This window comes from Lithobates pipiens, unplaced genomic scaffold (genome assembly GCF_037356315.1).
Source record: "Lithobates pipiens isolate NorthernLeopardFrog02 unplaced genomic scaffold, aLitPip1_a1.2 Scaffold_8, whole genome shotgun sequence".
Lineage (NCBI taxonomy): Eukaryota > Metazoa > Chordata > Amphibia > Anura > Ranidae > Lithobates > Lithobates pipiens.
The window spans coordinates 609,813,735-609,826,535 of NW_027507903.1; the positions used below are offsets into that span (position 1 = coordinate 609,813,735).

At 41.8% G+C, this 12,801-nt stretch overlaps 1 protein-coding gene across 1 annotated transcript in view; it reads right to left on the bottom strand.

Annotated features, from left to right (window-relative positions):
- Positions 1-5,577: 5,577 nt before the first annotated feature.
- The window catches only part of CNTROB (centrobin, centriole duplication and spindle assembly protein), a gene marked incomplete at its 5' end in the record, with an annotated part of 33,957 nt that continues 26,733 nt past the window's right edge, over positions 5,578-12,801 (bottom strand). The window contains 3 exon segments of the mRNA XM_077470629.1: positions 5,578-9,318; positions 9,404-9,485; positions 10,730-10,778. Coding sequence (XP_077326755.1) covers positions 9,232-9,318; positions 9,404-9,485; positions 10,730-10,778 — 218 coding nt within the window.

The following is a 12,801-nucleotide window of genomic DNA, read 5'->3' on the forward strand; positions in this document are numbered from 1 at the left end:
GGATCACCCCCTTATGTTAGTGTTTTGTTGGACCACCTTTTGCTTTACTTACAGCCTTTATGTCTCTACTAACGTTGCCCACTCTTCTTTGCAGAATTGCTCAAGTTCAGTTAAATTTGATGGTGACCGTTTGTGGACTGAAGTCATTCCTCAGATTTTTAAATGGGGTTTAAGTCTGGGCTCTGACTAGAACCTGCAAGGACATTCAACTGTTTCACCTTTATTTTCTCCTCCGTCTTTTTAGTTGCGTGCTTTCGGTCATTGCCATGTTGGAAGGTAAACCTTCTTCCCATTGACATCTTTCTGGCAGTGGGCTGCAGATTTTCCTCAAGAACCTGATGGTATTTTGTCCCATCCATTTTTCCTTCCATCCTGACAAGTCCCTGAAACAGGAAAAACCTCCATAACAGGATATTACCACCTCCATGCTTTACTGTAGGAATGGTGTTATTTGGATGGTAAGCTGTAATGGATTTCTGCCAGACATATCGATTGGTGTTGAGGCCAAATAATTGAATTTTAATTTCACCTAACCATAACACCTTTTTCCATGTGGCCACAGGATCTTCAAGGTGGTCAGGTGAGACCACCTTTTAATGCGGGGGGGGGGGGGGGGGTTGGTCTCCATCTGTTACACAGGATATGCCTATTTTTAAAAGGAACTTGTCCTCAGTAAATAAAATTATATAAACTAATCATGGCATAGACTGGACTTTGTTGCAATCAAAGATTGACTTCAATACTTCTCAGCCTTTTGGCTAAGATCAAGTGTTGTACACCCAATTACATCGGAGGAGGTCCTCTCGGTCATCGATTCCTTTCCATTGGGGAAGTCACCAGGGCCAGGTGGCCTTCCTATTGAATTTTATAAGGCTTATGGAAAGCTTTTAGCTACTGTACTGGCTTTACTTTACTCTGCCTGAGGGAAGGAGCCTTACCAGAATCAATGAGCCATGCCCATAGAGTTTTAATTCATAAGCATCCAAAAGATCCATCTTCCTGTGCTTCAAATAGGCCCATTGCTCTTTTAAATGTAGATTTTAAGATTTTGACAAAGCTAATTTCTAGGTGAATACAACCAATACTGTCTAATATTATTGATTCAGACAGACAGGGTTCATGTCTGGTAGGGCTACAGATGTGAATTTAAGGAGATTGTATACCAATATTCATGCCTCACATATTAATACAGGTTCTTGGGTCAATGTCCCCCTAGATATAGAGAAGGCTTTTGATACTTTGGAGTGAACCTTCCTGTGGGAGGTACTCCGCAGAATGGGTTTTCCAATGGTATTTATAAAATGGTTGCAGGTTATATAGAAATCCAACAGCTGCAGTTAAGATGGGGGGGGGGGGAGGATTGGCAACTGTTTTTTCATGATTTAGGGGAACTCGGCAGGGCTGCAATCTCTCTCCGACCCTCTTTGCTATTGCTATGGAGCCTGTGGCGGAGGCTCTATGCACCTCCACCAGTAGTAAGGGATTGCGGATTGGTTGGTTGGAGGAGAGGGTAGCCTTGTACGCAGATGACCTTTTACTATTTTTAAATGATGCTGGACCCTCTCTGCAAGGGGCTTTGAAGATATTGGATTCTTTCTCAATAGACATAGGGTTGAAGGTAAATTGGAACAAGTCTTTGCTGTTTCCAATAGATAGGGAGGCCCGTAGTACGGCTTCAAATGATATTCCATTACAGTGAGTGGAGAATTTCAAATATTTAGGAGTTGTAATTTCCTGCCAAGCTTCTGAATTTATTTCTTTGAATTTAACTCAGATTCTGGGAGACATTGGGTCAAAATTTAAAATATGGAAGTTTCTACTATTGTCTCTATTGGGACGTATTAATCTTTTAAAAATGAAAATCATACCAAAATTTATATACTTATTTAGAGACTCCCCACTATGTCCTTTTTTTTAAATTAAACCAACTTTTTTCATCTTTTCTATGGGGATCAAAGAACCCCAGGTATAAATTAACTACCCTGAAGTGCCCTTGTGAACAGGGAGGGCTAGCATTTCTGGATTTATATAAATACTTTTAGCCACGAAGTTGTTATGGCTGCATGGTGACTGAATCCTGATACATATAACCCTTCTACCTGTCTGGAAGTGGCAGTAGTGGGCTCCATGGATACTCTCAAGGTTCACCATATCAGTTGACTCCTTCATTGCTCATTACTATTTGAGCCTGGGAGGCTGGTCTTAAATGTGAGCACTATCCTTATGCCATGTGCACACGGCCAGACTTTTCGACAGCAAAGGTCCGATGGAACAAATACGTCAGACAATTCGATCGTGTGTGGGCTTCATCGGACCTTTGCTTTCGAAAAATCAGACGGACTTTAGATTTAGAACATGTTTCAATTCTTTCTGACGGACTCGAGTCCGGTCGAAAAATCCATTCGTCTGTATGCTAGTCCGACGGACGAAAACAGACGCTAGGGCAGCTATTGGCTACTGGTTATGAACGTCCTTATTTTAGTCCGGTCGTACGTCGGACTTTGGTGTGATTGTGTGTGGCCAAGTTCCGTTCGGAAAGTCCGTCGGGAAGATCGTCAGACCTAGTCTGCCGGAAAGTCCGGTCATGTGTACACGGCATTAGGTGCTTTTTCTCCAAGTGTCCCTTTATGGTTTAATCCTTCTCTTCCTCAATTTTTTAAAACACCAGAGCCTATTGCATGGACTAAATATAATGTAAAAATATTCTCTTAGGTGATTACTAATCGGAAATTATCTACCTTTTCAATACTGTACTTACTTTGACTTTTAATGTTCCAAGTTCCCACTTATTTCGATATTTTTAGCTTCTTCACACTTTTCATGCACAATTTCCACAGGATAGTTTAACGATTAGACAATCCACTTTAGAACTAGTGCTTAGGTCTGAGTGCTTGGATAAGCCCACCTCAAGATTGTACTCACATCTTATATTCATTTCTATCAGGACACTACAGATTGTTAGAGCTAGGTTGGTGCGAGATATTCCAGATTTAGATATGTAGGATAGGAGGGTTATGTGGCGTTTTCCCTTTGCGATCTTTGAGAGACTGTGTGATCCAGTATAAATTGGTACATAGAGCATATATCACTCCACACAGAGTGCTGGCAATGTGGAGCGATCCAGGGGGATTTTACACATATATCCTGGACCTGCCCATATATAGCAATTTTTTGGGTGGAAGTGGTAGATTTATTGAAGTCGATCACCTCTGCTCCTTTACTGATTTCCATGTGTGTCTGTTTATTGGGTTTGGTAGAGACTATTATTCCTACAGTTTCAGAGCAAGTGTTTGCTAGTATAACATTTTTTTACACAAGAAAAGATATCGAGTTGCATTGGAAGAAACTTCAGTCCCCTCTGCTTTCATATTGGAAACAATTGGTAAATAATAATCTTCCATCATATAGAGATACTTGTATAAATAGGGGCTGTCCTAGTAAGTATGATAAAATGTGGGCAAATTGGCTGGACAAACCGTATACAGCATTGAATACCCATGGGAGCCATTGTTTATAATAGGAGTGTTCCCAAATGAGAAATGTTTGGGGTCATCTGGGAAAGAATTCCCTTTTGGATTAATAATCGATCTAGTGGATTTTGAAACTTTTATTCTATTTTTGGTTCAATGTGGATGACTTCTTGTGGCGTTTGTTCATTAAGAAATTTAATAAAAAAAATAAATAAAAAAAAAGTGTTGCATCTGTTGGCAGGAATGGCTGTCATAGTGCTCTTCCTTATGATGGGGTCCTACCCATGGGAAGGAATCAGAATTAAGTATCCATTGGGCAAGGTGGAGATCAGTAGTATTTCCCTAGCGTGAGGGGACCTGAGGGGCCCAGTGCCTCCTGATTTGAGCAGTTCTACCTGGTCTATAAGAGGGCCAGGAAGACAAAGAGGTGTGTTAAGGGCTCCCAGGGGTGCTCTTGATATCACTTTGGGTTGGGGACCCTCCTCTACACTGAACCTGGTGCTGGAAGGCAGTCATGTTACCAGACTTAAGTGACTTCAAAATAGGCAAGTAGAAGTATCTTTCCTTTAATATATAGAGTATGCTTAGAATGGGGATAGGAGTAGATTTAAGCTTAGTTAGGTTTTGACTTGCCTTCCACTTCAATGTGGTATGGAAACCCTGACATTGCGCAGCTGATCTGAAATATAGTTATTGCTAGTTGTACATGTGACCGAGTTCCACTGTATCTTCTCTGTAAATTAATGTTCTTTTCCTCCTTGATGAAATGTAAACTGGATGTGGAAAAATGAAATGGAAGTGAATTTAAAAGGAGAAGTACAGCCAAAGCTTGTTTGGCTGTACTTCTCCTATGGATCATAGGAGTTCTTTCTGCACTTGAAGGAAAAAAAAAAAAAAAAGGAAACAAATTGGAGGAACCTTCACACAAAAGACCTCAAAGAAAAGTGTAGGTTCAATTGGATTTTTTAGGCAAGAGAAAGTTGTAAAAACAACCAATATATTCAAAAATATTATTTATTATTTAGAAAAAAGTAAAATTACTATAGTTAAAAATCAAAATTAAAAGAAAGGGATTATAAATATACATCAAGTCCCATTTGATATCCTGTCAACATTAGTACAGTCTACACATAATTCATATCCAAAGATTAGCAGTTTGTACAATAATACAAGATGTAGAGGATATCAAATATATCATTGAAACTTAAGTATGTTCTTGTGCTCTACCCTGTGATAGATACACACCCTCATTTAAATTCTTTCTGCACTCCTGTGACCAGTTTTCAGCAGACAGCAGGCTGAAGTCTGCTGAAATCACAGACCCGATGCAGGCTCAGGCAAGATTGTGACAATGGTGTCAGTATCTGCCCACTTGCCTGGACCAGCACTAGTCTCGGCCTCTCAGTGAGCCGCTGAAAGCCTGAGCCGGCCACTCCTGCCCCCTCCACAGCCTAGTGCTCTAGTGAGCAAGCGCAGAGAGCGGTGACTGACAGTCACCAGCTCTCTGCTCACAGAGGCCAGAGAACCAAGCGATCGGCAATGTTGGATCGCTCCATTCTCAGTGTTAGAGCCAGGGGGACCACCTAGGTAAGCAAGTACGATTGTTGAAAAAAAAAATCCCATACTGTACAACATCTCTTTTAAGAGAAAGACATTTCAGTACAGGGGAGAAGCCTGTACAACTGTGCAAGACTGAAGGGAGGTTTGGAGCTCAGTTTTAAAGCCTAACTCCAGGCAAAAAAAAAAAAAAGAAGAAGAAGAAGTTTTCCCATGCAGTGGGGCTGTGCTTATTTTGTCCAGCAGTGGACTGTTCCTGACGTCCTCACATCCAGTGCAGGGCTATGGGATGAAGTCAAGAGCAGTTCACTGCACAAGACCACAGGGTAGGGGCAAGAGCCACAGTTACCGGTCTTGTGCAGGGAGGATTAAGGAAAGTATATCTCTCTTATTCAATACCTTAGACAAAAACGAGCCGTTGACCCGTGCAGTGCAGGCACAGTTGCCCTGCATGGGAAAACTTGTTTCTCAGTTCAGCTTTAAATCAAAATGTTTTTTCAATGAAAAAAAAAAATATATATAATTTTTTTTCTATGAATAATGCAAACGATTAAAACACAAACGTTTTAATGAATAAAACACCTCGTACAAAATATTTTATAAATATTAAATATACACTGCACACATTTACAAAAACAAAAGAAATATTTTTTTTTTAGAAAAGATAGATATTTTCTGGAAAAACCGTTAATTCATAGGTCGTAAAAAAATAATAATAAAAAAGGCAGACAGTTGTCGGTACTGAAAGATGACAGCGGTACAGTCCATAACCATTCTATACCCACTTTAAGGCACCACGATGATACATTCTATAATTCATACCATATATATATACAAGGTGTCAGAGCAATAAAATAAGATGAACAAGAATTTAACCCCTGAACTACAGTTTTATTGAGTAAGAAGGAAATCTTTGTGTTAAGAACTATCATAATATGTTTCTTCTACTGATTTTTCTGGAGTCCATGAACAATGTAAAGCTTGAATGGATTACAAGGCTGAATTGCTTTAGGTATAAGTAGAAGTACATTTCAGAAAGGGTTTCTGGAGATGGCACATTATTCTCACTGGCAAGCACCAGCACATATGAGGTATAGTAGAGAACAGAGAAGGTCCTGGATGTAAGCAAAGCCCAATCTAGGAGGGTCTGCGACATTAAGAATGAACCTCTTAATTTTCTCTCAATTTCAGGCACAGTAATAGGTTAGCAATGTCCCTCATCCCCATACACTATACCAGTGATGGTGAACCTTGGCACTCCAGATGTTTTGGAACTACATTTCCCATGATGCTCAACTACGCTGCAGAGTGCATGATCATCATGGGAAATATAGTTCCAAAACATCTGGGGTGCCAAGGTTCGCCATCACTGCACTATACTCACCAACTACTCCATTCATCTGTTAGGGCACACAGAAGTATCTTGTACTTCCGGGTATGTGATCTCGGGATGCAGTGCTTAGTGACCGAATGGCCAATCATCAGGTCCAAATAATGTCATGTGGGGGAGGAAACAAAGTCATTAACCCTGTGTAACGCTAACACATAGCTTACACAGGGATTAGACTCAGGGCTTTGACAAAAGAACAGGATGGAAAGGGAGCAGGGGGAATGCATTCATCAGTAGATGAAGGTAGGGTGAGGGAGGTTGTGCTACCAAGAGAACCTGCTATTTAGCTTTAAATGAGCAAACTAATAGCTTTCATTTAATCAGGGGGGTTCTATAAAGTCTTGTACATCGTTCCAAGTGCATCAAAACCAAATGTCTTCAAGGTACGTATGCTTTTCTTTCTATCTAAAGCAGCTATAGTCTGAGTACAAAAGCCTGCCCCTTGCCAGCATGTTAGAGAAGGACCCTTGATCTTCGTGTGTAAGTAGTGGCCTAACACCCCCCCCCCCCCCGCTAAAACGACGGTGAAGCGGCGCTAAATATAGAACTGTTTTACCGCCTACGCCGCTCCCGCCCCAGTGTGAAAGGGGCCTAATATTGGTGGGTACTGTCAACAATGTTTGTGAAGTTAAAGTGGACAGTGTAAGTTCAGTAAACTATACTTAAATCTACTCCCACCCCATTCTAAGCCTATTCCATCTACCTGAGGGCACTCCGGTCTGGTCACATGATCAGATTCCAGTACCGGCTTCAGTGTAGAAGAGGGACAGCTGATAAGGGCTGTAGAGCCTGGATGATGGCATCACCCACAGGGTTACACATGGGGCATCCGTTGTCGGCTGATCCTCTTCTACACTGAAGCTGATGCTGGGACCTGGTCATGTGACTGGACCAGAGCGGCCTCAGAATAGGTTAAGTATACACATCTTTGCTTTTACAGGGCAGATAGACTAGGCTTAGAATGGGGTGGGAGTAGATTTAAGTATAGTTTGTGTTTGACTGAACTTTCACTTTAACCACTTTGTGCAAATCGCCATACCCAAACGTCGATAATTTGAGGCTAAATACCATTGTTATGGCAGCAACTAGCTGCTATAACCCCGGTATTTTCAGGAACGGCCTGCACTTCTTGGTAAAATAAAAGTGGTCTCTGTGGCGGATTCACTGTGAGATCACTTATCGGTGGCAGGACAGGGCCCCCCCCTCCCACCGTGCTCCGGTCATCACCGCTGCTTACTGGACCGGAGGCGGCGGAGACCATCGCGTCCTTTCTCCTCACTGCCTGGATGCTGAGTGAGTGAAAGATGGCCCCCGCTCGGCTCCATAGGATTAGAGGGTGGAAGCGACGTCAAATGCCACTTCCACCCAATGCTCTTAAGGAGAATTCTTTTTTTTTTCCCTCAAATTACTTTATTTTTTTATTTTTTTATTGCATTTTAGTGTGAATATGAGATCTGAGGTCTTTTTGACCCCAGATCTCATATTTAAGAGGTCCTGTCATGCTTTTTGCCTTTTACAAGGGATGGTTACATTCCTTGTAATAGGAATAAAAGTGACCCAAATTGTATTTATTTATTTTTTTAAGAAAAGGACAGTGTCAATAGAAAATAAAAAGTAAAAGAAAAAATTAAATAAAAAAAAAAAAAACTTTTAAAAATTGCCCCGTACCGTCGTGCTTGCACGCAGAAGCGAATGCAAATGTGAGTAGCACCCGCATATGAAAATGGTGTTCAAACCCCACATGTGAGATATCGCCGCGATCGTTAGACCAAGAGCAATAATTCTAGCCCTAGACCTCTGTAACTCAAAACTGGTAACCTGTAGACATTTTTAAACATATGGAGATTTTCAAGGGTAAAAGTTTGTCGCCATTCCACGAGCAAAAATGTGGTGCAGCTCTGCAGAGAAACCAATCGGCTTCCAGGTTTTATTGTCAAAGCTTAATTGAACAATCTGAAGTTTGAAGCTACCATGCACGGCTGCACCAGATTCTGAGTGCTGCAGTTTAACTAAATCTACTCCACTATAATTTTTTTCCCATGATGATGGTCCTTTCGCATAGCTCATCTCCCACCCTTCCCAACAAGGTACATTCCAATCGAATCTGGATTGGATATTCAGATCCAAAGTTTCACTGAATCCACCTCCCAGATCCATTGGAGTCCTCACTCCAACAATTTACCGGAGTGAGACTTGTGTATGGAGGAGCATGCTCATCGCCCCCATGTGTCAGAGCTGAACGTCTAAGTGACCAGTCACTAGGCCCAAACACTAATCTAGGGAGGAGGAACGTCCTTCCACTTCAATACCAAACACATGAAGCAGACAGGTGGAAAAGAAGTGCAAAGCAGTGAAAATACTTTGCTGAAGTAGTGAGCCATCAGGAGGCAATGACATTTTGATCTGAAAGGGTATGTAACCTCATCTCCTAACTGGTAACCGATGTGAGGTCAAGTCAAGGAATAAAGTAGCATGTTGATCACAAGGTCTGTGAGCACAGAGAATGTACTACGCACACTTTTCAAGACCCATTCACCGTGTAACACGGAGAGTGGTACATGCTGGGGTAACCTGCACAGTTGTACCCTTTGACGCAGATGTTGAAGGATCATGCAACAGATTTCCACTGGGCAATGTTTGAAAAATGTACCAAACAGGGCAATTTTCTAATGCGGAGGCAGGAATAGGATCTTTAGAAAACAAATGGATTCTCCTTTGCCCATGCTATCTATTGGCATTCCCCAGGAATATAGACTTCATAGAGACGTGGATTGTTTGAAGAAGATTTTATAGTCCAAGCGGTCTGCAGATTTCCTATTTCCAGACTCCGGTACGTTCTCCACGGGCAGACACCCTCTTCAATGGTTTTGTTGTATTCTGGCGACGTGAATTAGATAATATCTGGAAGAGAAGAGGGGAGCTTATAAGATGGCTATACAGAGATAAGTGTGAGGGGCTGGTAAAAATTATATATATCACTGCTTACCTCCTTCCTAACTGCTTTGTTCTCTGCTGGTTTCCTGGTGGTTGTCCGAGATTTGGAGACATTGGGTTCCTTCTCCTCTGACCTGCACATATAGGCAATGTGAGAGATTTCTACATATACATAAATATAGGGGAGGCTGCAGTGACAGACATGTGAATATATTGTAGGGGCGCTGAACCTTCTGCAGATGTGTTTTAACATAATGGGCGATTTTCGGTCCTAGAGACTTTTTACCAGCAACTGTGGGGTCTTGCTGGACCCCCAGAAGAGTTTGTTAAAGTTTTGAAAGGATGGGAGTACCATGCTAGTTTGAACAGACTTTTTAGAAGATTTTTCTTTAGCCAACACGTTTTGGGGGTTTCAGCACTCCGCCTTAATCAGGGATAAAAACCCCATATGATGTAGGCACTTGGCCCTCTCCAATCAAAGTGCCTGAGCCTCCGAAACACACTGGGTCTGGTATGGATATTGGGGGGAACCATCCTGCCGGTTAAAAAATAAAAATGTTGGCGTGGGGTTCCCCTTAAAATTCATACCATAGAAATTATCTTGTATCAAGATCATGGCTCTGCTCTCTATTGTTATCCATAAATACTATGGAAATACTAGAAGGGCATCACAACTAGTGCACAGCTTTTTGAGCAATCAACATGGGACGAGCACCCAAAGTGCACCCCCCCCTCCATGTTGAGGGCATATGGCCTGGTATGGTTCAGGAGGGGGGGAGTGGCGCTAGCTTCCACCCCCCCCCATACCCTGACCTGCCGGGTTGCGTCCTCGGATAATGGTCTGGTACGGATCTGGGGGGGCCATGCTGTTTTTTCTTTTTATTTCGGCCTGGTGTTCCCCTTAAAATCCATACCAGACCTGAAGGGCCCAGTATGCATTGAGGGGGGGAACCCCAAGGTTTGTTTTTTTTACATGTCATTTTTCATTGCTGGCATGTTTTTTTTTTTTTTATCAGCTGACAGTTGATGAGTCACCAGTTGTTAAGGACGCAGCGGCTGGCCTCCCCAGACTGCTCCTTAGCAACCAGCTTAGTGCTATAAATTACTGCATTAAAAAATGAGGTTCAGCACTCCTCCTTCATCAGGGCTGAAACCAGAAGCTGTAGGCACTCAGCCCATTCCAATCTAAGTGCCTACACAATCTGTTTTTTAGCCCTGATGAAGGGGGAGTGCTGAGCCCCCCAGAAACGCACTGCATGTTGCAAAATTTTTTTTTTTAAAAAGTCTGTACAAGCTGGTGTAGCCCTCCCATCCTTTCAAAACGTCAGACATGTCAATATGGCACAGAAAGGAGCAGAAGAGACAACATCATCATTACCTTTGAGCTGGTTGATTTCCTTTCAGAGACTGCTGCTGCTCAGTCACATCTAAATACAGAAATCAATAAAGTCAGATCCATCAGAATGCAATGAGATCAGTGATAAAGTCAGAATATGGAGCACAAAGTCAGATAAACAGGAAAGAAAAGCCTAGTGGGAGTTCAATGAATCACACAGCGGAGAGGCGTTTGTCGGGGCAGGAGAAAGCTCAGTGCATACAGCAAGAAACGTGGGGAGAGCAGCAGAGGACCTGAGCCTGGCTTTAGAGAAGAAAGCGTAGAATCATAAAGTAAAGTACCTTCCTCCCTCATACTTGAAATATGAACAAAGCATCTCCCTCTATAGTGTGTACTTGTCTCAATCCAGAGCACTAAGTGTCATTTCTGTCCGCTGCTTCCTTCCTCTGCTATCAGCATCAATCACTTCTGACAAGTTTTCCTGACACCAAGAGAAAACAGGTGACAGGGGAGGGACCCGATCTCACCTTTCCAGCCAAGTACACGGCAGTATTTACAACTGCCAGGCCGGACGTGACATCATAACCTTGCGCACGGGCCTCTGAGAGTCATAGAGATTGCCAGAGACCATCTGGTCACCGGTATTCTCTGTGGTGAACTTCCGCTGGCTACAAATTCCTTCTCTGGCTCGCTGACCGCACGGGCAAAGCACCAAAAGGCACCACCCCACCTCTTGCCACCTGTAAGAACAATCAATCAATCGGCTGAACAGCCACTATAATTGTTCTTAAGGTGCAGGGAATCGCTGAAAAGAGGCATCATCCCGATATAATCACCGAAACGGGAGGACATCCACGTACGCCCTCCCGGCGGAAAGTGGTTAATGATAATTTTGGTTTCACTGTGCCTGGAAAGGAAAATACCACCCATAGTAGAATTTCTTTTTCTTACTTTGTTCAGGAATGTGGCACCAATATTTAGGGATGGGTGACCTAATCTAACTGCGCAGTCATGCAACGCTGTACCCCAACAAAATTTGTATAATTGTTTTCACACAAATAGAGCTTTCTTTTGATGGTATGTGATCACCTCTGCAGGTCTATTTTTTTTTTTGCGATATAAACGAAAAAAAAGACTGAAAATTTAGAATTTTGTTTTTTTTACTTTCTGCTATAAAACATATCCAATAAAAATTGAAAAAAAAAAAATCTAATTCATTTATAAATGTAGGCCAAAATGTATTCTGCTACATGTCTTTGGTATAAAAAAAAAAAAATCACAATAAGTGTATATTGAATGGTTTGTGTGAAATTTATAGCGTCTACAAACTGTCGAATATACTGACATTTACGCAGCTATGACACTAAACTAGTAATGGCGGTGATCAATGGGATTGCGATATCACGTAGTACAATATGACACTGGCACTTTGTGGGGAACAGTGACACTAATACAAAAAAAATATGCGCTGTCACTGTACTAATGACACTGGTTGGGAAGGGGTTAAACATATAGGGCGAACAAAGGGTTATCTGTGTGCCTAGCCAGTGTTTGTGCTGCTTTTACTAAGGGAAGAGATGGATTTTATTCCCTGCTTAGCCGGGACACAATATCCATCCCTCCTCCCCTGTCAGAACGGAGATCTACCTTGTTTACATAGGCAGAGCTCCGTCCTGTGTCTTTGCTTGACGATCGGCGGGGGCGGACATCCAGTGCCTGGTACCCGCAGATTGACTTTTGCTGTGATTATTCACAGCAGAAGCGGCACCCTGTCGACAAGTGCATATATATATATATATATATATATATATATATATATATATATATATATATATATATATATATATATATATATATATATATATATATATATATATATATATATATATATATATATATATATATATATATATATATATATATTATATTTTCTATCCATATACATGTGATTCTGCACAGGAGGGCTACAGGGGGTAGCAGTAAATCTGCCATGGGGTGGCCCGGAAGTGGTTAATATCTGTCTAGAGTTAAGCTTTAAAAAGGTAAATGTACCCCAACTACTACCACCATCATACATTAGTATTTCCTTCCCCTATGATCTATGTACACATATG